At 35.2% G+C, this 25,857-nt stretch overlaps 2 protein-coding genes across 4 annotated transcripts in view; one reads left to right on the top strand and one right to left on the bottom strand.

The window, feature by feature from the left end:
- LOC131943465 (transcription factor 12) overlaps window positions 1–10,755 on the bottom strand; it is an 85,287-nt gene extending 74,532 nt beyond the window's left edge. The window contains exon 1 of the mRNA XM_059303620.1: window positions 10,397–10,755. Within this exon, the coding sequence (XP_059159603.1) occupies window positions 10,397–10,455 (59 nt within the window). The 5' untranslated portion in view covers window positions 10,456–10,755. The remainder of the gene's footprint in view (window positions 1–10,396) is intronic.
- A 3,954-nt stretch (window positions 10,756–14,709) lies between these two features.
- Window positions 14,710–25,512, top strand: LOC131943467 (uncharacterized). 3 transcript variants are annotated; one of them, XM_059303623.1, is made up of 7 exons: window positions 14,710–14,738; window positions 19,328–19,463; window positions 19,541–19,624; window positions 20,006–20,188; window positions 20,342–20,403; window positions 22,449–22,604; window positions 25,287–25,512. In XM_059303623.1, the coding sequence occupies exons 1-7, from the start codon at window positions 14,734–14,736 to the stop codon at window positions 25,390–25,392; spliced, it is 732 nt and encodes a 243-aa protein (XP_059159606.1). In that variant the 5' UTR covers window positions 14,710–14,733; the 3' UTR covers window positions 25,393–25,512. The 3 variants fall into 3 exon arrangements, with proteins under 3 accessions (XP_059159606.1, XP_059159604.1, XP_059159605.1); XM_059303621.1 differs by having other exon boundaries at window positions 22,449–22,625; XM_059303622.1 differs by lacking the exon at window positions 14,710–14,738 and adding an exon at window positions 15,790–15,872 and having other exon boundaries at window positions 22,449–22,625.
- Window positions 25,513–25,857: the final 345 nt, after the last annotated feature.

Genomic DNA, 25,857 nt, shown 5'->3' with positions numbered 1-25,857 from the left:
AATTATCTACATAAATACGTAATTTACAGTTCTACACATAGTGAAGATGCTCTTATCTAACGGAAAAAACAAAGAATATACACACTTCTCGCTTTTAGGTGTATATAGATTCTAATAGATGGAACATTTTAAATGATACCATAAAAATAAACCGGGAGTGATCTCCCCTAAACTTTCTCGAATATTCTATTATAAAACAACAGGTGATGGGAACTCGGGCTATAGACATGATTTTTAATTCATTTTAAAGACTTAAAGTTTTAAAAATAGAATAAAATCTCGTAGACAAAATAATTGCACACCAATTGAACGCCAAATAAAAAAGTGCATAATAGTGCGCAATATTATTAGTACTTTAAAAATTTTCATTAGGTTTTTGAGAAATCGGAAGTAGCGTAAATTACTACTTCCGTTCAACGGAAATTACTCAAAATTTGAGAGAAGGTAGAGAATTAGATCTTTTACTTACGTGTGAAATTTCATTTATCTATCTGAAATAGTACTCAAGTTATAGGCTTTTGAAAAATTTAAAGTAGAAAAAGTACCACTTCCGGTTATCGGAAATCGCTCAAAAGTTGATACGGATCTACGATTTTGATAAAATACTTATATATGAAATTTCATCAACCTAGCTGTAACGGTACTCAAGTTATCGTGTTTACACACGGACACACACACACATACGGACAGAATTGCAAAGCCCAGTTTTTCAGAATGGATTACGCATAAAACCTCTTAATTTTGATAAATCTGGATTGATAATTTTTGCCCGATTAAAATAAGTCCTCTGTACTTCGGATGTGATGAAGGACTGAGGTGTAATACGGTGAAAATTGTTAAAATTTCAAGTGATTTTTGTGCACGATTACAATACTTTCTCTATACTTCGTATATACGAGAAAGTAATACTTTAAGTAAATTTTTCACCTAAATTATTGTTCTTGCTTTTCAGATCATGAAATTTCTGAATAAGATACTGCTTTTTTGTGCTATTTAAATATTTTTTTTCACGCCTCTTTACTGGTTTTTGCAAAGACAATATTAAAAGAGTTTTACCCGTTTCAAAACATATAATTCTGATTGTAAAAAAAAAACAACCTATAGTTGTTTTTTTTCTGAATTTTGCCTATTCAACTTTTGGAGGCAGTTCTACTCTTATCAGTATTATTTGTCTATTGTTTTTATTAAGTTTACCCGAGATATTTAGGTATATGCTCGCTAAGTACATCAGTATGTTATGGTCATCTAATCGTGAATATACTAACGTTTTTGAAGTGGTGTGAGAAAGTTTGTTATGTAATTTATTCAGCTTCCACCCACCCCCCATCTATATCTATCTATCTATATCGATATAGATCGATGTGTGAGTGGTTGAATGTACATACCCAGCAAGAATAACCAGTGGCGTAGCGAGGTCGGGTGTCACCCGGTGCGGCACTTAATGGTGTCACCCCCCCCCCGCCCCCCAGAGGTATAGAGACCCTTCCCTTCCCAGGGACACACTTTCAAATTTTCGATTTATTTGCACCCCCCCCCCCCCCTCAAACTTTCGATTTGCACACCCCCCCCCTCAAGTTTTCGATTTGCACCCCCCTCAAACTTTTGATTTGCACCCCCCCCCCAGTTTTTCTCTATATATTTTGCTATTTTTTGCCTTGGTGTCACCCCCCTAAATGGTGTCACCCGGTGCGGTCCGCACCCCCCGCCCTCTCGCTACGCCCCTGAGAATAACACAAACAGCAGATGTACAGGCGCTAGCGTGGATTGACATTGTGACAAAAAGCGCCTCGCTCGTGTCTAACAGCTAGGCTCGGAGAAGTAAACCGAGAACTAGATACATACTCATTAAAACATTACTGTTTTAAATTCGTAGTTTCAGTAATGTTTTTGCTGTTGTTGTTTTTTTGTTGAGTGTTTATTTTGTGTTGCCAAACTTGTCTTAAATTTTATTTAATTAGTCTCCGAAAAAATCGCCACTATCCTAAAATCAGAGGGTACTTTGAAAATAAATCACAACAATTTTTTTTACAACCAGTTAGAATAGCAGAGTATTTCTATCTGTTAAATGTAAAAGGTCACGTGATCGTACATTTCGTCGTTTAAAGTAGAAAACCCGCCAAGTTCATTGATGGCTTGGGTTTTAGCGATGATTTTAAACTAAATAGTCGATTATGTGTAGCTCGCAAATATTTACATTACCAAACAAAAAATCGACGATTTAAAATGTTAAGTGTGTTCTTTAACTCTATAATTTTGTGAATAATTTCAACTAGGCGACATGTTATGTTGGTAACTCAAACACACACCTGGAAGGGGTGGGGTAAGCGAGATCGTTATTACAGTTGTAACAATGTGCATAGATCTTTGCGGATACTGGTTGTTCTATATTTCCTTTATGAATTTCTTTTTTTCAATTTCGTTCGGAGGTGAAAGGGGAAGAAACGGTAGAGATGCATGAAAAAATGTATATGTACGGAAAGTGAGTAATGAAATTAATTGTAATTCAGCTATTTAAAGAAGCATTATCGTTTTATAAGTTTAGGCCGAGAAAATTGTATTGTATAGCGAACGTAGATCTAAATCAAATTTGAATGAAATAGTTCATTTATTTATATTCTAAAATCGGAAGATGACGCCATTAGTTTTGTGCTCTTTCCTTAGTGTAAACATTTGTGACGTCATTGTTTATTGCGTTATTGTCATAACTATAAACAATTTTCCGGTTGCAATTAAAATTGTTTTTCTGCATTCGAATATGCCTTATAAAATTTTGTTTATACATTATTTTTAACATAAGTCCGTATCAAGTTCTCCATATATCGCTGAGGTGACTGATATCATAGCCTGTGAAATATGTTGCGGACAGACAAACAGAGAGAGAAAGAAAGAAGTGCGCACATGGGCTTTTATTTATTAGGATAGGATGTTGTCACTTTTAAATGCACTACTGTTTCTAGAGACTAATAACTATTTGGACAAAATTATTACCTTTATATTTTTCTTTCTAACATTGGATTGCAGATAAATAAGTTACAGACTGTTTACCTGTTAAGAGCTATGGTTTTTCTGTATTGCGATATAGCCAGATCTGCAGTAGTAGCGTCATTTTTACTTTCTCGTATACAGAATATAGACTATAGAGAAAGTATTGTAACCGCGCACAAAAATCACATGAAATTTAGACAGTTTTCATCGCACCGCTTTACACCTCAGACCATCACATCCGGAGTAAAGAGGACTGATTTTAATCGGGCAAACATTATAAATCCAGATATATCAAAATTTTGGGTAATCCAGTCGGAAAAACTGAACTTTGCAATTATGTCCGTATGTCTGTGTGTGTATGTGTGTAAACACGATGACTTGAGTACCGTTACAGTTAGGTTGATGAAGTTTCACATACAAGTATTATATCAAATTTGTAGTTCTGTATCAACTTTGCAGCAATTTCCGGTAACCGGAAGTAGAACTTCTTCTACTTTCAATTTTTCAATAGCCTATAACTTGAGTACTATTTCAGATAGATAATGAAATTTCACACGCACGTAAAAGATCTAATTCTCTGCCTTTTGTCAAATTGGAGTAATTTCCGTTGACCGGAATTAGTAATTTACGCTATTTCCAATTTCTCAAAAACACATGTGAATTTATAAAGTACTAATAATATTTCGCTCTATAATACAAATTTTTTTTTGGCGTTTACTTGGTGCGCAATTCCTTTTTCTACGAGATTCTGTTCTATTTTTTTAAGTTAAAGTAATTTAAAACGGATTAAAAATCATGTCTATATCCCGAGTTGCTATCCCCCGTAGTATTATATAAGAATATTCGAGAAAGTTTAGGGCAGATCACTCCCGGTTCATTTTTTAAAAGACGCATTTTGACAGATTGTGAACCCCTGCACTCTTCTGATTAAAAGTGTTTCAAACGTACATGTTATAGGCACACATTCAAAGAACCCTTTTTTCCCCTACATTTTTATATAACTATCGTGTATGCTGATTTTTTGGGGGCCAATTTAAAAAAAAAAAATGAATACAATTTTTTAATATCCCTTTTTAACTTTATTTAAATGATGTACTTAATTCTGAGGTTTGAAACAAACTGGGTTTGTTCTTTGTGCAGAGGCGTAGCGACCCTTCCCGGCGCCCGGGGATAAACGTTCAATTTGGCTCCCCCCCCCCCCCAAATATTTTTTATAATTATAATTCAAAATAGCAGCTAAAATGAGCTTATTTTGGCCTCTGTCTCTGTGTATGTGTGTTTGTGTTGAGTTCGGAAGAGTTTGTGTCAAGTACTCTTACAGATATAAAGCCTCAAACATGGCACTTTTTAGGTTTGTGAAAAACTAGAGATATCTGAACAAATTTGGTATCCACTATCTCAGAATCTTGGGAACTTAACATAGCAGCTTTTAAAAATACATTTGCCAATTTTTATAAATTAGCATGACATACCAAACTACAGCACCTATCATAACAGCCATTGAAGTGTGTAAACTAGCCAACTAACCAAATGTATGAAGCTGATTTATTGCCTTTAAAAAATTCCTTTGACCTGTTACTAAGTGTTAAGTCTCTACTATTGTAAATGTTTATGGTAGAAGCAAGTGAGCTGTACGCTACCAGACTGGCAACTGTTTCCATGGGAAGGCTACACATTAAATAATGATAGGCCTAAACTAAAACTAGTTTTCTATTTAGTAGATAGTAGACAAATAGATGAGCTTTTCATATACCATTATAAACAATAATTCTCAATTCATTTATTGGTATTTTTAAGACTGTAACAAATAGTTTGAATACTTTGACTATTTCTATTTGTTGAAGGGAAGTAACTAACAATTTAATATCCAAAGTGAAATATTTTTCAACACTAGAATGTATCTAACCCTATTTTTTTAATGTCCAACAAGACACTTTGTCTCAAGTCTAACAAGACAAATTTTCCCTGCGTCCTACAATACCAATAACATTTGGTAAACATACGCAGCTAATAAACTACAATACCAATAACATTTGGTAAACATACGCAGCTAATAAACTACAATACCAATGACATTTGGTAAACATATGCAGCAAATAAACTACAATACCAATAACATTTGGTAAACATACGCAGCTAATAAACTACAATACCAATAACATTTGGTAAACATATGCAGCTAATAAACTACAATACCAATAACATTTGGTAAACATACGCAGCTAATAAACTACAATACCAATAACATTTGGTAAACATATGCAGCTAATAAACTACAATACCAATAACATTTGGTAAACAAATGCAGCTAATAAACTTCTAAAAAATTAATTGTACAGGTAGACCAATTTTGTAGAGAGCAGTCAAGTGTTGGAACTAAGAGGGATTTCAGATGGGGGTAAACTTTGTTTAACAAGAGGGATTCTGATTGCGTTTTTAATATTAAATTTTATGTTCTTCATGTAGAGGCCATGAACTTAAACTATATGAAGCAGCAGATATATTCTTTATTCTTTTGATGGAAGCTATATATATTTGAAGTCTGTCAGTATAGATAATAAATAAAATACTACTAAATCTTAGTAGGATGAGCAATGGTCTTTCACAGTGATTGAAGATTTGACACAAGTCTGAGTGAAATTATTATTGAACAGCTCAGCAGATTGACCAAATGACTGTTAGTCAATTACAACATACATGACTCTACACACAGATATACACATAATTTGCTAGCAAATCATGGGAAGACTTCAACAAATAAAATTTTAACCCCCATGTTAAATAATTTTATTAGAATAACACTTGACTTAATCAACATTTGTATCCATGTATGTATAAATTAAGCTTAAAATACACAAACATCTAGTTCAGTGTGTGTGATGTGTGGTTGTGTAGTTCAGTATGTGTGTGATGCGTGGCTGTGTAGTCCAGTATGTGTGTGATGCGTGGTTGTGTAGTCCAGTGTGTGTGTGATGTGTGGTTGTGTAGTCCAGTGTGTGTGTGATGTGTGGTTGTGTAGTCCAATGTGTGTATGATGTGTGGTTGTGTAGAACAGTGTGTGATGTGTGGTTGTGTAGCCCAGTGTGTGTGTAATGTGTGGTTGTGTAGTCCAGTGTGTGTGTGATGTGTGGTTGTGTAGTCCAATGTGTGTATGATGTGTGGTTGTGTAGAACAGTGTGTGATGTGTGGTTGTGTAGCCCAGTGTGTGTGTAATGTGTGGTTGTGTAGTCCAGTGTGTGATTGTGTAGTCCAGTGTGTGACTAATTAATTAGATAAAAATAAAATCAACTATAAAAACACAATAAATTATTGAGATTCTTTATAAAAATATGTTAGTCCTTAAATGTTTAATAATAATCTTTGCTTTTTAGCTTCAATAATCATCTAATTCAAGAATACATGGGATTTATCTATCCAGGTACTAGATCTAGATCCTAGAACTACGGAAAAACTAGACTTAAGACAGCAGTAGATTCTACATCTAAATCTAGCTCCATCTTGATCTAGAATCTATGCCAATAGTGAGTTTCTATACAACTATTTCAGGCCTTAATTATTTTAAATAATTCTTTGTTTGGTTAGCTATGGAATTGGCTAATTTGGGATATAATTTAATTTAAAATAATGGGGCCTATTTGCGTAACTGCTTTCTTACTTTGCAGTATATTATGGTACTAATTATACACAATTTTTAAGTATCTACTTAGCTAAGATGATAGTGTAATGGTTATTATGCGGGTGGTAAGGGTTTGAGACACATCATGACAATGATATTAATAATAAAAAAAAATGCAGTTTTTTTTTCTTATTGGGACTTCACAGGACACAGGGCAGGTGAAGTAGATGTGACCTGTTCCTGTGTCCTCAGCATATAAAGGGATAGTGTGGTCAGACCCATGCTCAGACGAAATATGTGTTTTTAAAAGACAATAACGTCTGAGGTGTGACGTCTTTTTGTATGTGGGGTTTGGTTTTTTTGTGACGATAAGTGACAGACGTGATGTCATTTATGGATGACCCCCGAAACCCACAGTTATCCAAAGGATAACGGGTAGTCAAGTATATTTTTAAAACATAGCTATTTTTTAATAGGAAATTTCAACAACAAAAATTAGACATGGATCAGCTCAACTGTGGCATGCTGTCAAAGACTTGTTTTTTTTTAACAGTGCCCCCAGTATTTTTACCCCCCCCCCCCCCCTCCTACACACACCAACGTCTATCATTGAGCCATTATTTTAGTTAAAAAGTAGAATCTTAAATTTTTTAAATTAACCTCTAAAAATATAGATTCTACTGACTATTTTGGAAGTAAACAAAATGATAGTTTCATGGTGCTACCATATTAATAGGATAGAGAGATGAATTCCCATAGGCTTGAGGCGGGATAACACCTAAATGGCAGGCTTCAAACAAGCTGTAGCCTACTATTATGGAACGAATTTTTAAAGTTTGTTTTGAACTAAATAAAAAACAATGGAATAAATTGACCTGTATCAATAATTTCTTCAGCCTGGTTTTTTTTATTCTGTAGTATACCAACACTGTTGATTGATTAGTTGTAGAGGTATTTAAGGAGAATTTAAGCCATTTTTAATCAACTCAATGCTATAAACAATTATTATTTAGGCCTAGTAGTCCTATTATGCATAGTTTTTACAATCAGATTAAGTATACCAAACCAATATCATTAATTGTTGGTGACTAAACTATCTTATCAATTATTAATAAGCTTTAAAAATAAAATTACCATATAATTATACAGTCTATATTTAAAGGCCTAAAAAAATTTTAAAAAGAAAAACACCAACCCATAGTAGGTCTAAGTCATAAATAACAACCCGTATTTTATTCTAGGGCCACCTTTTTATTTGCATCATTCATTTATTTTCAATAATGATAATAATGTGCAGCACAAACTCTAAATATTTAACCATCTCTGGATGGCCAGGCCTATCTATAGGCCGCCAGTTCTAGAAGCCACACGATTGGCTTTCTTGTATGCTATTAGCTGATAAAATTTATTCTTACAAGTTTAGTTCATTCAAGGACATTAATGGCAGCTTCCATTGAAAGTCTACCTCATTTATTTTGTTTTTTATCTATTTTTTTTAAAGTGATGATGAGTCATATTGTAAATTTTCATATTGACAGCCCAAACATAAAAATATACTCAAAAATACACCATTCTAACATTGAAATAATCAGTACATTAGTGCAGATTGATTATCTAATAGCTCTCTGTGTGCATTCAGATTAGCATTACAGAAAAAAAAAAAAATTTATAATTTACTGTAATTTAGTTTCATCCAATTTTTTTTCTGACATAAATTAAGCAAATCAGGCAGATCACTTATATATATGTGAAGATTTTTATTTAATGTATCATTAGCTCATTCAATTTCCTAAAAGATTTTATATATTTTCAAGCATGTTAAAAAAACAATTTATTTTTTCAAAAACATATCGTGATAGAAGTGCAAAGCTTAAAAATAGGCTCTGTCTTCTTGGCACCAGCTATCCAATAAAGCTATGTCAGGCGTCATATGAGCATTAAGTGAATAAATCAAGTGAATTTTAGTCAGATAGTTTGAACAGTTAGGTTGCATTGGCTTTTTGTAGTCATTCATACAGCTAACTAAAATAATGGAGTCAATATTTTAATTCATTAGTTAACAGACCACAGTCTTAATAAAACTAAAGTATGCTCTCAATAAGTATATATTTTAATTACAAATTTAAGGGGCCCATATTATCTAGAATCTCTAGCATCTATGTAAAAAAAAATTTCTTCAGAAACAAACAGATGACCAGCCTAAAACATTACCAAAGTCAGTCATAATTGCTACATCCCTTAAATGGATTAGTATACAGTATTTCCCCACATGTATTAATAGCCTACATCAGGGGTCTCCAAACTTTTCAGTCCGAGGGCCGCATTACCCATCAAATTTCAGTTCGGGGGCCAGTTTCTTCTAGGCATGTCTTTAATTTTTCTGGGCAAAGTTCCTCAGCCATCACCAACAGACGATTTTTCCTTGGACAAAAAGATCTCCGCGGGCTGGATGAGAGAACTTCGCGGGCCGCATCCGGCCCGCGGGCCGTAGTTTGGAGACCCCTGGCCTACATCAATCTCAGACAAATGTGCCAGACTGTATCCTTACTTGTTGAATGTTTAACAGTGAAGTTGGCCACAGTGAAAGCAGATTGACAAAGATCACAAAGATGATGGTATAGATTTAGGCCTATATTAATAACTTTTAGATTGGCTTTTTTTTAAAAACTAGACTTTGTGGTTTTCATATACCAGTGTTAGATGATGGCACAATAAATAACTGAATCAACTTAAAAAGGGTTAAGTTACTGGTAGATAATTAAATACACATGACACAATGACAATGCTAACCCTATCCCTAACCCAGACCTTACAATACATCTAACCCTAACTTTTACCCATAAAAGTAAGCCTGAGATCAAAATAATAACAACAACCTAACACACCTATTTCAGAAGAGTTTATTACTGAATAATCAAACAGTGAATCTTCTTAATAAAACCAAACATAATGCATGTGAAGATTAGTGATGAACTACAAATAATTCCCTCTAGATCTAGATCTTAATCTATTATGAAGGCCTAGTGAATCTAAATTCTAAATTCTATATCATCGATCTCTAGAACTAATTCTTAGCAACTTTCACTTTAATATTTATTTAATCTAGACTCTAGAATAAGTTCTAGATTTCTAGGTCTAGAATAAGTTTTAGATCTAGATCTAGAATAAATTCTAGACTAGAAAGTTACTAAAATTGTGCCTGACATCCTGAATTTACTGCTGACTAAAGATTAAAAAATTGCTGAAACTCCCACTATAGTAGGGGCCTACAGTACAGATTTAGCATACTTGCAGACTGTGTATTACAGTGTGTAATATAATAGATTCGAGAGAATGTAGATATTTTTTTGGATTTTAGGGTCTAGATTAGTCTAGAACTAGAATCTAGATAGGTCTAGATTATATCTAAAAATCTAGATCTGGATATGCAGATCTAGACGTCTAGATTCTCTAGATCTAGATCTAGATTCTAGACGATCCAGCCGATTCAATTCATCGTTTACCGTTCCCTTCTGCAATTTAAAAAATTCCCCTGGAAGTGTTTTGATTTTATTATTTTATCAATTATGAGCTGATTTAAAAAAAAACGTGGATCGCGTGAAATAATGAATGCGCTATGTCGTGCAGTAAAAAATACATGGACAATAGCAGTGAAGAAAGTTTGGGGATATTTAATCAACAGAATGGACCGGATGCCAGGGACGGTCTAGAGTCATGCTGCAAAGAAAGAATAAAAACAACACAATGCGTTTGAAACCCTCAAAATGGCGACCCCATCACTTTGCACTTTCTTACCTTTCGGGAATGGTGTTCCAGTGCTGGGTAACTCCGGGATGTTGCCCTTGGTTTTGCATCCCGAGAAGATCTTGACCAGCTCCTCGGTCTAAAACTATAAATCCAGGCCACTCGTGATCAAATAATCAAAGATAGACAATCGAGTCTAACACAAACTTTCAGGCATTATTCCAATCCTTTGTGGTGACGCTTCATCGCTCTCTTCGCAACACATGTATTCATGCGCCACTTTTGCCAGCACAAAAAATGTATAAAACTGTTGCTTGGCACAATGTTTGCTTACAGTATTTAAAAGATTCAAAATTTAAACACAAAAACGATGTTCTCTTTAAGCAAAATGTACATAAATGTAAAAATCTCAGATAAACTTGTTATTTATCGGATGCGCATGCGCTTAGCTGTGAAGAGGCGTGTGTTTTCATCCGTGTGTACGAAATGATAACTGCGCCGTTTCGATAACGACGTGTATTCTGAAAGTGAACACTTTGTAGATTTGTTTTATGACCGGTTTGTATTGTTGTGGGCGAAACCCTCTCCTCTCCAATCAACAATCTATCGATACATGAGTTAAAACATCAACGACCTAGACCTTAGGCCGTTTCTTTGTCACCATACACCGTTTGAGAATCGAGAGCTTACCCCAAACTCGCGAGAAAGTCGCCCCTCGCACAGGCAGCTGATTTTATTGATTGACACAGAGTCCATTCTTGGCCAATCAGAAAGCACCGTCAGCCTCTTCAAGTGTCCGTGAGCCGACCGAGTGCCGGGCGAGGGCCGATAAGATTAGCGCCACTGAAATTAAAGACAGTTGCTCGTTAAATTATGTAATAAATTTACTACAAAATTAAACCTTTATAATTTTGAGATATATGTAGTGTGTAGTCAGTTTTTTAGTGGAGAATAATCTGAAACAAGGCTTACGATTGGGTTAATGGACGGAAGTCGGTGTCAAGTAGCCCAGACTTCTGGCATTACAGAAAACACTTGACGCTCACATTCAAGTATTCGCCGTGCTGTTAGCTCATACTGAGCATTTGATTTGATACTAGATCTTAAATCTAGCGAGAAGTAGCGCTTTACGTATGATGCTAATTTGTTACGCTGGCTTTTATTCATAATTAACCACTAAATTTTACAACTCTCTTTTTTAGACGCTCTGGGAATTAAGGAAGAAAACAGATGCCTAAATAAATAGACAAATAGATAGATAGATAGATAGATAGATAGATAGATAGATAGATAGATAGATAGATAGATAGATAGATAGATAGATAGATAGATAGATAGATAGATAGATAGATAGATAGATAGATAGATAGATAGATAGATAGATAGATAGATAGATAGATAGATAGATAGACAGACAGATAGATTGATAGGTTGATTGATTGATTAAACCCCTTCCATTGACCCCACCCCCAGTTTAAAATCAAAACTTTAAAATTTTCATATTCGCCCGGGGTGAACCATCAATTTCGCCTCCCTTGGCTAGTTTATAATTCAGTAATGCAGCTCTGGATAAGCTTATTTTTATTCCACCCTCTTAGGTCGGCGCCCGGGCAGGGCGAAAATACCAGTCCGTCAGACCCAAAAATAAAACGGGGGAGAGGGCTGGGCGGTCCGTTAAGATTGTGTTGCTGTGCACAAAGTACAACATGCACCCCGGCGACTGCCTGACCCGATTGGGCTCCCCTGTGAGAACTATGGCGCCTACATTCGTTTTTTTTTTTTAAGTAATACACTAAAAACACGCTGGATAACAATATTCGTTGACTATATCGAATCAGGCGCGTCCTCCGGCGCCCGACTTGGGGCGATTTGGCGCCCCGGGCTCTCCAGTGAGCACCATGGCACCTACGTCCGTTTTAAAGAGTGCGATAGGCTATGTATACAATAGGTTACTATTGCTGTTAACTAAATCGAATCAGGCGCGTCCTCCGGCGCGCCGCAGCGTACTATTTGGCTCCCCGGGCTTTCCAGTGAGCGAAATGGCGTATACGTTCGTTTAAAAAGCTTACTATTACAGAGTTATTTATATTTATTATTGCAACTTTTATAACATTGATTCTAAAAATAATTTAAAAAATTGCAATGCTCCATTAGCCTACACAGTCTCAGATTGTAAATAAGATAGAGGAAAGATTTGACCTATGTGGTGTTACAATACATGTGGTGTTACATGTGGTGCTACATGAGGTGTTACATGTGGTGCTACATCGGGTGTTACATGTGGTGTTACATGTGGTGCTACATGTAGTGTTACATATGGTGTTACATGTGGTGCTACATGTGGTGCTACATGTGGTGCTACATGTGGTGTTACATGTGGTGCTACATGTGGTGTTACATGTGGTGCTACATGTTTTGCTACATGTGGTGTTACATGTGGTGTTACATGAGGTGTTACATGTGGTGTTACATGTGGTGTTACATGTAGTGTTACATGTGGTGTTACATGTGGTGCTACATGTGGTGTTACATGTGGTGCTACATGTGGTGTTACATGTGGTGTTACATGTGGTGCTACATGTGGTGTTACATGTGGTGCTACACCTGCCGTTACATCTGCTGCTACACCTGCTGCTACATGTGGTGTTACATGTGGTGTTACATGTGGTGTTACATGTGGTGCTACATGTTTTGCTACATGTGGTGTTACATGTGGTGTTACATGTGGTGTTACATGTGGTGTTACATGTGGTGTTACATGTGGTGTTACATGTGGTGCTACATGTGGTGTTACATGTGGTGTTACATGTGGTGTTACATGTGGTGCTACATGTTTTGCTACATGTGGTGTTACATGTGGTGCTACATGTTTTGCTACATGTGGTGTTACATGTGGTGCTACATGTGGTGTTACATGTGGTGTTACATGAGGTGTTACATGTGGTGCTACATCGGGTGTTACATGTGGTGTTACGTGTGGTGCTACATGTGGTGCTACATGTGGTGTTACATGAGGTGTTACATGTGGTGCTACATCGGGTGTTACATGTGGTGTTACATGTGGTGCTACATGTGGTGTTACATGTGGTGTTACATGTGGTGTTACATGTGGTGTTACATGTGGTGCTACATGTGGTGTTACAAGTGGTGCTACACCTGCTGTTACATGTGGTGCTACACCTGCTGCTACATGTGGTGCTACATGTGGTGCTACATGTGTGGTGCTAGATCAGCAGTTTTAACTTATAAACACAAGTCTATAGATTGACCGTTACGTCCGAGGTTTTTCTAGACTGGGAAGGTTTTCACCCTTACCGCAGGGGAGGTAACCAAATAAATAATAAAATTGTTTTCTTAAAATTGGATTATCTTTACTTTATTTGGTTATCGTTTTACTTTCTCGTATATACGAAGTATAGAGAAAGTCTTGTAATCGTGTAAAAAATAATCTCGATTTTTACAAATCTCGACGTTTTACACCAAACTGATACGGAAAAACATAATTTTGCAATCTTGTCCGTATGTCTGTGTGTGTGTGTCTGTCTGTCTGTCTGTGTGTGTGTAAACACCATAACTTGAGTACCGTTACAGCTAGGTTGATGAAATTTCGTATATAAGTATTTTATCCAAATCGTAGATCTGTTTCAACTTTTGAGCGATTTCCGATAACCGGAAGTGGTACGAAGTGGTACTTTTTCTACTTTGAATTTTTCAAAAGCCTATAACTTGAGTACTATTTCAGATAGATACATGAAATTTCACATGTAAGTAAAAGATCTAATTCTCTACCTTCTTTCAAATTTTGAGTAATTTCCGTTGACCGGAAGTACTAATTTACGCTATTTCCGATTTCTCAAAAAACTAATGTAAATTTATAAAGTACTAATAATATTGCGCACTATCATGCACATTTTGTTTTGCCGTTCGCTTGGTGCGCAATTCTTTTTTCTATGAGATTCTAATCTATTTTTAAAAGTTTACGTAATTAAAAATCATGTCTAGGCCCTATATTCCAAGTTATATAAGAATATTCGAGAAAGTTTAGGGGAGATCACTCCCGGTTAATTTTAAAACATTACTAGAGAGCCCCCCCCCCCTCCCCGAAGAAAGTCTACCCCCCCCCCCCCCCCCCCCCCGGAGAAAAAAAAAGTCTGGAAGAAACACTGCTGGTAAAAGTATGTTTTATAAATGGATATCAGGACAAATACAAGGGCGGTTGCAATATAACGCGTGGCGGTGAAGTACAAATGTTTTTTTTTTTTAATTTGGCGATAGAAAACAAATCTAACATGTTTACTAAATTACTAACAGACTGCATATGGATTCTAAATACTAAAATAAATTAATCTAGAAACTATATGCATACTTTATAAGCGGAAATATGTACAATGGAGTAAATTACTTGTTAAATTGTTATCATTATCGTTTTTGAGACGGGTTATTTAAAAAAATTTCCACGCTTAATTAAACTTAAACTTAAAAGCCATGCTTCTGTAAGGCAGGGCCTACTAAACCAGTCTAGGTCTAGGACCCTAGAACAGGGGTCGGCAACCTTTCGATAGGCAAGAGCCATAAGTTACATTTACAATTTTCAAACTTTCCCAGTTTTTAAAGAGCCACAACATTTTTAGTTCAATATTCGGGATTAGAATGCAAGAATCCGGCAGCAGAAGTGAAGTTAAAAAAAAATTGATTAGGATTAGGTAAAAAAAGGTGATTTGTTATTTAAAATAAATAGCTTTAAATATGAAATAATATTTATTCATATAAAACATAGACATGTTTCGCCAGAATAGTAAAATTAGTAATCAAATAATATTATTCTATGACTATCTCAATCCACTTAAGAAGCTGTTAATTTTTATTTATTTTTTTCTTTACGTATCTCCCATAGCCAGTCTAGCCTCAACACGGCAAACGCCGACTAACTGGCTTAGATATCGGTTTGAATAACTTGCATTGTACGCTTCTATCCTTTGGTTCTCACCAGGCTTATCTTCCATCCCACTGAACACAGGGTAAATTCGAACCCCACCGTCCAGTAAAAATGAAATTATATAACTTAATTTTTGCGCAAGGAGCTGGAGAGCCGCATCTGGTTGTCCAAAGAGCCGCATGCGGCTCGCGAGCCGCAGGTTGCCGACCCCTGCCCTAGAATATTAGCTAGGCCTAGGCCTAATATTATTTAGTCGGAAGCAGGTCGCTTACTTACTAAACAATTATAATAATAATAATATGATTACACAAAAATATAGAAATAATATATCATAATAATAAAAATTGAATTTATATTAAGATTACTTATTTTAAAAGGAAATAATTAAGAAAACTTTTTTTTTTAAATGCCGCAATTTGTTTTAGCTGTAAGCGTTCATAGAAAGAAAAAAAACTTGGCGTCAGACTTAAATAAAAATACTAAAATAGAACATGCTCTAGGCCTGGGTCTAAGAAGATCTAGGATCTAGAAACCTAAATCTATATTTAGTTGACAGAAAACCTAAGAGGAGGGGAAATTTTCTCAATATAAGTATTAAGTAAGATTGACTGTATTTACTATTTATAGATCTAGATACTTACTACACTACTTACTACTAGATCCTAGGTCTAGATTGGTAATCTATCGTTTTGGGTACGTAAAATTGCCCGCGATTTGTAATGTGAAAAACAGGTGACTCCTTAAATTTTGATAATTATTTCACATTTTGAGGAGGATTTATGTTTTAAAAAATTCAAAAATGTTTCCTTGATTCATTTATGTACCTGTTTTTAAACAATTGAATTAAAACTTTTCCGTAATAAATGAAGACTAGCGATGTTTCCAACAGATGCAACCATGCTCATTTACTATAGCAGCCATCTTGTCTTAAGTTTTATTTTTATAAGCTTTTAGCGCCAGATTCAGGGGGAAGCCACTCTATTTTACAAATGGCTGCTGTTTATATAGCAAATCTTGCTCTCAGACACTGCTGTTTAAAGTTAATTTCTAGCCTATATCGATATATTTAGCCATAGATTTAGGTTTATTATTCATTTATCTATAATATTTGACACAAAAGTATGACAATATACTTCTATTAAAGCCTTGACAATGAGGTAACGTTTTCGTACATAAATAGCCGCGGGCGATTTTACGTACCCAAAACGATAGATTACCTCTAGATTTTCTACTAGATTCTACAAGTTACTACTACTACTACTAGATCTAGATCAGTGGTTCCCAACCTTTTCCGAGTGGCGACCCCCTTTTATAAAAAGTAAGTGACCCGCGACCCCCATAGAATTAAAAAGCCGGAATTAGTTTGGAAATTAATAAGCACTATAATAAGATTTTCTAGTAGACTTTCAATATGAACTACTCTTAACTGTTTTAATAGCATGAGTAAAATTGCATACTATTCACAAAACCTTCGTGGCTAAGTTTTTAATTTAATTTAAAAAAATTTTTGTTAACGCCAACCTATGTCATTATAATTATCTTAATTTTGTTTTAATCGAAGAATAGTGTTGAAAAATTATTCTCGAAAAGTCAATCAATTTTACGTTTAGGTATGAATGGTGAATACTACAACAAAATTGTATATGCAGATTTTCATCTTACTCGGAATCATTCTGCAAATCAAAGAATTCATCTTGTAATTCATCGGGAATGCTGGCAACATCAACGGACGAAGAGAATGGGAAATGCCTAAATGCAGATTCTTCTTTTTTCAGCTCAGAGAATTAGCGATGCAGTTCGTTTTCAAGAGATTCAAGATGCCCAGAAATCGCTTCTTTCAAAATTTTAATTATCTCACAATCAGATTCATCTACCACACCGCAGAGTTTCTCAAATTTACAATATGTCCAAGATCTATTTTCTTTACCGATTTTGAAACTTTGATAAAAATGCCCCGAGATTATCATGGAAAGTTATAATATTCGTTCATTTTCCCTAAAGCTTCATGTTAAGCTTATCTTGAAAACATCTGCTAGGTATGATACTCTCTCCAACCACTCTATGTCGTTTTAAGTATACCAAAAAGTCTTGTTTCCTTTGCACTTCCAAGAACAATTTGATTTCAGATTCCAATTCAACAACACAATTTACAACATTTCGTCTGACAGCCAGCGTACTGTAGTGTAGAAGAGCAGAACTTCGTGATCTATATTAATGTTTTGATGTCGATTGGTTAGGGCAGTGGCTAGGGAGCTAAATCTTTTCTGTTTTCTGAAAGCCCGATTGTTAGCTAAACATAGATGGCGCGCCATCCTTACAAACCTCCACAGCCGTTCTAACCCATTTTACTCATCCAGTTTCAAAAAAGGTATTTATTTTCTCCATGCTATCTTCCTAAAAGAGCAACTCTTCTTTGCTATCATCCGCATGAATATAGACACAGACCAGCAACTGCGAACACGAACTCACGTCTGTTGATTTATCAACTTGAAAAGCAAACGATGGTGAAAGCTTAATTTCAATAAAAAATGTGTTATTTAACATTTACGTACATGCAGCATTTGATGAGATTTTCTTCTATTGTTTTTTTTTTTTTTTTTGCTTGGCATTTTCTATCGCGACTTCATTTGATGCTTGCACTAATGCTGGTGAAAACTTCCTGTTCGATCAAGTCTCTGGCGTTTGCAACTAGCTTCTTACCGACGAAAGAACTCCATATATTTTTTGTGTGTTCCGAATGACTCGTCTCAAATGACGTTTTAGTTTTGAAGATTTCGTTACTGAGAACAACTTTGTACAGTGCGCTTTGTTTCTTCTCTATTACATTTCCAGTGATGTTAATGAAGCCGAATTTCAAAAATTCTTCTAAATATTGATGTTTTGTTTCAAATTACTAAGGTTTAGTATAGCAGTTGGCGACCCCCCAGATAGACCTTCGCGACCCCCAGGGGGGTCGCGACCCCCAGGTTGGGAACCCGTGATCTAGATTCTCTAGATCTACTAACTAGATCTAGAGAATCTAGAATAAAAAAGAATCTAGTCTAGATCTAGATTAGATCTTGATTCTATTCTAGATCTAGTAAGTAAGCCCTCATATTATTAATAATTTAATAGGCCTAGAATCTATCTAGTCTAGATTTATAAAAATATCAATCTATCCGATTAGGTGAATAGAAAAAAAGTTACAAAGGAAAAAAAGAGGTACTGAAATAAAGTCACAGAAGAAAAGAAAGTCACAAAAATCTTTTAAGAAATATTTTGATTTAGATCTAGAGATCTAGATTAGGCCTAATTATTAATTAACTTCTTCTTCTTCGTTCTTAATTTTTAGTGTTGGGAGGGATCAAGCCTTATCTGCTAGACTAGAGGGTTGAACTCGAGACTTTTTTTTTTCGAATTTATCAACCATGAGCTTTGCCGACTCGACCATGCTTCCATCACAATTAAGGTCCTTAATTGTGATGGAAGCACGTGTCAACTGGTTATGCGCCATTGAGGCCATTGACTCCGATTTCAGCCTGCTTTTCTTTTTGGATTTGCTTCCATAGCCTTTGTCCAACCAAGAACAAACTACAAGGCAGCAGTTGTTTGATTTTGGAGTTGTCTCTCCTAGAAGAGTGGCTGTCCCCAGCTAACGAGCCTCATCTGCCCGCGCCTAATTAACTAATTACTACCTGTTTAGAATTGTACAATTTTTGGTGTTTATTGATGTGGGTTGTTTTTGTTTTGATACCATATTTAAAATTATTTATAAACGTAAAAGCATTATGGTTTATAACAATAATATGTAAAAAAAAAATAATATGACTGATTATGACTTAATTTACACAGCAACCTAAACTTTTGTTTTGCTGAAAAATTAATTACAAAACAAATTTTGGCACATCATTGTGCTTTGCATATTTGTTTGCCGTTGGCCATTCCTTAGTCTGCTTCTCCTCAGTCTGCTTCTCCTCAGTCTGCCTTGGCCATCCATATTGTGGTCACTTTCAGAATTATCTGAAATTTTCTTATCATTCTAACTAAAAAAAATCTCCAACACTCAGGTTAAGACAGGTGACAATGCCACTTCCCCACAGTCCGACCTTAGAAGGATTTGGGTGTGGTGGTGCTAGTGGATTTGTCAGTCACAAGAGAAAACTAGAGAGTTGTGCAGACCTGGCTCCTTTAGCTGACTACAAGGTGAGACATTTTTTAGCTATTTGGTGGGGTGAGGAGTAAATTGATGATCATTTTATCCATTGCTCAATATTTTTTAGGGTCAGGGCAAAGTAACCTTGTGTAAAAGGAAATGTATCTGGCCACCTCTGGCCTCCCAATGTGTCCAGACACCAGAAGCAGAGGTGAGAGGATTCTTTACTGCTACTACTGATCTATAATACCTAAATTTGAAATGAATATTTTCCTCAGCTGATGAAGCTACATACCTTACTTTACAAACTTAAAAAGCATCTACATTTCATGACTTGTTTCTACACATACTACTGAGTATTTTTAACCTTTTCACATATGAAGCCCTTTATTTTTTTTTTCATTTTTTTATGTGTAGCTTTTTTTTAATGTATGCATAACTATTTTCTTACTAAACAATACATTCGTACATGTTTATGTTTTAAATCAAATATATTTTTTAGCTATAAATTATACATTTACTATTTTTGCTTTAGAATGCTTTAATACTTAATGTAGGATTCTAATTTTTGTAGCAATTTTTTATTTGTTAGGACATGTTGCCTGGTTGTTTAAAAGATATCCCATCCTCACCCTCATCATCACCCATGTCACTCCCAGCTCCCCTCCCACGAAACATGGCCAGCAACAATTTAGCCCAACATTTTTTGTCTCGCATCCAGCAGCGTCTAGAACCTGAGACAAACAACAACACACCTACTGGCCGCCTGGAACAGGTAAAGTACCCACCTTCTGTCAAGCTTTCATTTAGCCTGCAACATGCACACCTGTAGTCATTCCTAAAGTGGGCAATGCTAGTATCATGAATATGAGACTTAGTTAACTAGTTGTAATTGTATCCCTACACTGTGGAACTACTTTTTCTCTAGTGTGAAGACATGGAGGAAGACACGATGGATCTAGACAACTGTGACAGCAATGGCTTCACAAGGTAATTTTTTCACACTTTCACATGCATAATTTTTTCACACACTTTCACATGGGTAATGTTTTCACTTATTTTCTCAGAAAATATTTTCACAAGGTAATATTTGTACAAGGTCATATTTTCTTCCTTTGGGTGATATTTTCCTACTTTGGGTGATATTTTCCTACTTTGGGTGATATTTTCCTACTTTGGGTGATATTTTGACCTGTCTGACCATAAACCAAACTGAGGCAACATTGATTTACTATTTGCAAAATTGAATTAGCATGTGTCTGAAACCAATCCATTGAGATGTATTCAGTTAAATTTGTTAAGTAATATTGTACAGTGGTACCTCTAGATACGAGTTAAATTTGTTAAGTAACATTGTACAGTGGTACCTCTAGATAAGAGTTAAATTTGTTCCATAACATTGTACAGTGGTACCTCTAGATAAGAGTTTAATTTGTTAAGTAACATTGTACAGTGGTACCTCTAGATAAGAGTTACATTTGTTCCATAACATTGTACAGTGGTACCTCTAGATAAGAGTTTAATTTGTTAAGTAACATTGTACAGTGGTACCTCTAGATAAGAGTTTAATTTGTTAAGTAACATTGTACAGTGGTACCTCTAGATAAGAGTTACATTTGTTCCATAACATTGTACAGTGGTACCTCTAGATAAGAGTTTAATTTGTTAAGTAACATTGTACAGTGGTACCTCTAGATAAGAGTTTAATTTGTTAAGTAACATTGTACAGTGGTACCTCTAGATATAATTTCAATTTGTTCCATAACATTGCACATATGTCAAATCGTCTGTGTCTCAAAGCAGTTTTCCCTATTGAACCTTATTGAAATACCATTAATCCATACCAGCCCGATCTATGCCACCCCAGTTGTTTTTTGTTCCAAGTTTTTTTAATATTAAATAACTGGTTATACATGACAAATACTGTTTTATAACATAATAAAGTATAATGCAAAGAAATAAACTGATTTTATAAAGTAAATTTTCCTTGAAAATCCTCTTGAGCTAATGGAAGATGCTGGCCTGGGGAGGAGCTTCATTTGTTTACCTAATTCACTTACTCTTTATTTTGTTCACCTAATTCACTTACTCGTTATTTTGTTCACCTAATTCACTTACTGTCTTTTTTGTTCACCTAATTCACTTACTCGTTATTTTGTGTTCACCTAATTCACTTACTCGTTATTTTGTTCACCTAATTCACTTACTCGTTATTTTGTTCACCTAATTCACTTACTCGTTATTTTGTTCACCTAATTCACTTACTCGTTATTTTGTTCACCTAATTCACTTACTGGTTATTTTGTTCACCTAATTCACTTACTCGTTATTTTGTTCACCTAATTCACTTACTCGTTGCACTCTTAACACAACTCCATCAAACACCATTGAACCTAAATGTTACTATAGAATGTTTAGTTACTTAATTCTCGTCACTGCTTGTCTCTACCTGGTTTTTGCTTTATTTGCAACATTTTCCTTTCTTTTCTACGCAAGCCTTCCTTTCAGAATGTTTGGGAAATAAATTAGGTAATTATCACTAAATAGCTCCAATGCACAATCAGTTTGAACTTCTTTTAGGGTGTTTCTTTGCCATTAACTGTTAAATCTACTAATACAGTTTACTTGTATCAAATTTTGCTTAAATCAAATTTGTGCTAGCTCAACAGCTCGTATCTGAAGGTACCAGTACCACTGTATTTTGCTTAAATCAACTTTGTGCTAGCTCAACAGCTCGTATCTGATGGTACCACTGTATTTTGCTTAAATCAAATTTGTGCTGGCTCAACAGCTCGTATCTGAAGGTACCACTGTATTTTGCTTAAATCAAATTTGTGCTAGCTCAACAGCTCGTATCTGAAGGTACCACTGTATTTTGCTTAAATCAAATTTGTGCTGGCTCAACAGCTCGTATCTGAAGGTACCACTGTATTTTGCTTAAATCAAATTTGTGCTAGCTCAACAGCTCGTATCTGATGGTACCACTGTATTTTGCTGTCTTAAAAAGTGTCTTGATTTTGTTTTGTATTTTACAGCTGCTATGAAAACAATAATGACCTTGACCCAGCCAGCCTCTCTATGGATTCTGATTTTGTTCCTGATGCCTCACAGTATGCTCGCATCTCCTCCCCACAGAACATCACCCACACGGAAGCTGACCAGAGGTGTACCCACACAGAAGCTGACCAGAGGTGTGGATATTTTTCCTGCAGGTATATGGCCCTGGCAAATTAGACCCTGAGAAATAGCACCCTGTGAACAGAACCCTTGACATTGTGGCTTCTCTCAAAAAGCCCATACAGTAATTCTAAGAATCATCCGGTGCCGGTTGGAGGGCTGGTCAAGTAGCAGTGGGATGGCAGTTTTATGTGGAGGGGGGGGGGGGGGTCAGTTGTTGTCTAGATAGGACTAGAAACTTGTTGTAGTTGGTCAAGACAGATGGACGCAGACAAAAGTAGATGGGGCTCATTTGTCAAGGGCCATGTTCAAACAGTAATTGTGTCCAAAACTAACTATCATATCTAATGTCTGCCTCTACAAAATTAACTGACATCATATCTAATATCTGCCTCTACAAAACTAAATGAACTGACATCATATCTAATGTCTACCTCTACAAAACTAAATGAACTATCATCATATCTAATGTCTGCCTCTACAAAATTAACTGACATCATATCTAATATCTGCCTCTACAAAACTAAATGAACTGACATCATATCTAATGTCTACCTCTACAAAACTAAATGAACTATCATCATATCTAATGTCTACCTCTACAAAACTAACTGAACTGACATCATATCTAATGTCTACCTCTACAAAACTAACTGAACTGACATCATATCTAATGTCTACCTCTACAAAACTAACTGAACTGACATCATATCTAATGTCTGCCTCTACAAAATTAACTGTTATCATATCTAATGTCTACCTCTACAAAACTAACTGAACTGACATCATATCTAATGTCTGCCTCTACAAAATTAACTGACATCATATCTAATGTCTACCTCTACAAAACTAAATGAACTATCATCATATCTAATGTCACCATCTACAAAACTAAATGAACTGACATCATATCTAATGTCTACCTCTACAAAACTAACTGAACTGACATCATATCTAATGTCTACCTCTACAAAACTAACTATCATCATATCTAATGTCTACCTCTACAAAACTAAATGAACTATCATCATATCTAATGTCTACCTCTACAAAACTAACTGAACTGACATCATATCTAATGTCTACCTCTACAAAACTAACTGAACTGACATCATATCTAATGTCTGCCTCTACAAAATTAACTGACATCATATCTAATGTCTACCTCTACAAAACTAAATGAACTATCATCATATTTAATGTCTCCCTCTACAAAACTAAATGAACTATCATCATATCTAATGTCTGCCTCTACAAAATTAACTGACATCATATCTAATGTCTACCTCTACAAAACTAACTATCATCATATCTAATGTCACCATCTACAAAACTAAATGAACTATCATCATATCTAATGTCTGCCTCTACAAAATTAACTGACATCATATCTAATGTCTACCTCTACAAAACTAAATGAACTATCATCATATCTAATGTCTACCTCTACAAAACTAACTATCATCATATCTAATGTCTACCTCTACAAAACTAACTATCATCATATCTAATGTCTCCCTCTACAAAACTAAATGAACTATCATCATATCTAATGTCTACCTCTACAAAACTAACTATCATCATATCTAATGTCTACCTCTACAAAACTAACTATCATCATATCTAATGTCTCCCTCTACAAAACTAAATGAACTATCATCATATCTAATGTCTCCCTCTACAAAACTAAATGAACTATCATCATATTTAATGTCTACCTCTACAAAACTAACTATCATCATATCTAATGTCTACCTCTACAAAACTAACTATCATCATATATAATGTCTCCCTCTACTAAACTAAATGAACTATCAACATACCACATCATTCAGTGTCCAAGGGCCCAATGCCCCCCCCCCCCCCCCCCCCCGCACATCTTTAATCAGTGGGCTTGATATAGCAGTTATTTATACTTCACACCTAGGTTTCACTCATCATACATGGGTAGAGGACATTAATCCACCCCCCCCCCCTAAAATACCAGTTCTCTGTGATACTGGTCAAATGAGACACAGCACTTATAAATGCCTGGACATTCAGCAGACAAAATTAAATATACACACACTTTTTACCATAACATTTTCTTTCAGTGGTCTAAAGCCTAACATTGTCTTTCAGTGGTCTAAAGCCTTACATTTTCTTTCAGTGGTCTAAAGCCTAACATTGTCTTTCAGTGGTCTAAAGCCTAACATTGTCTTTCAGTGGTCTAAAGCCTAACATTTTCTTTCAGTGGTCTAAAGCCTAACATTTTCTTTCAGTGGTCTAAAGCCTAACATTTTCTTTCAGTGGTCTAAAACCTAGCATTTACTTTCAGTGGTCTAAAGCCTAGCATTTTCTTTCTAAAGCCTAACATTTTCTTTCAGTGGTCTAAAGCCTAACATTTTCTTTCTGTGGTCTAAAGCCTAACATTTTCTTTCAGTGGTCTAAAGCCTAACATTTTCTTTCAGTGTTCTAAAGCTTAACATTTTCTTTCTAAAGCCTAACATTTTCTTTCAGTGGTCTAAAACCTAGCATTTACTTTCAGTGGTCTAAAGCCTAGCATTTTCTTTCAGTGGTCTAAAGCCTAGCATTTTCTTTCAGTGGTCTAAAACCCTAACATTTTCTTTCAGTGGTCTAAAGCCTAACATTTTCTTTCAGTGGTCTAAAGCCTAACATTTTCTTTCAGTGGTCTAAAGCCTAACATTTTCTTTCAGTGGTCTAAAGCCTAGCCCAGTCTCAGGACGACTACACTGTCACTGCTCAGCTTCATGGAGGGGAATGTATGGCATAGACAATGGCTACATCACTGACTACTATTGAGGGTAACTGCAACACACAGGGTAGCCGCAACACACAGGGTAGCCGCAACACACAGGGTAGCCGCAAAGTCTGGTTTGTTGGCACCTAACAAGGATTTTCTGTGCTGCATAGATCTGATGATAATCTGACTAGATACTTAAAGTCATGATAGTTGAACTTATATAGATATTTAAAGTCATGATAGTTGATCTTATATAGATATTTAAAGTCATGAGAGTTGATCTTATATAGATATTTAAAGTCATGATAGTTGATCTTATATAGATATTTAAAGTCATGATAGTTGATCTTATATAGATATTTAAAGTCATGATAGTTGATCTTATATAGATATTTAAAGTCATGATAGTTGATCTGATCTAGATAAAAGTCATGATAGTTGATCTTATATAGATATTTAAAGTCATGATAGTTGATCTTATATAGATATTTAAAGTCATGATAGTTAATCTTATCTAGATATTT

Source organism: Physella acuta, unplaced genomic scaffold, assembly GCF_028476545.2.
Source record: "Physella acuta isolate Inbredline_101_S28 unplaced genomic scaffold, ASM2847654v3 ptg000457l, whole genome shotgun sequence".
Classification (NCBI taxonomy): domain Eukaryota; kingdom Metazoa; phylum Mollusca; class Gastropoda; family Physidae; genus Physella; species Physella acuta.
Note: the sequence above shows the minus strand (reverse complement) of the source record. Positions and strands in the feature narration are given on the sequence as shown.

What these genes read in the sequence shown, in the direction of transcription:
- LOC131943467 (XM_059303621.1), top strand. An exon ending in CTACTGGCCGCCTGGAACAG is followed by an intron (nt 20,189 to 20,341) that starts GTAAAGTACCCA and finishes CTTTTTCTCTAG; the next exon opens with TGTGAAGACATGGAGGAAGA. An exon ending in TGTGGATATTTTTCCTGCAG is followed by an intron (nt 22,626 to 25,286) that starts GTATATGGCCCT and finishes ATTTTCTTTCAG; the next exon opens with TGGTCTAAAGCCTAGCCCAG.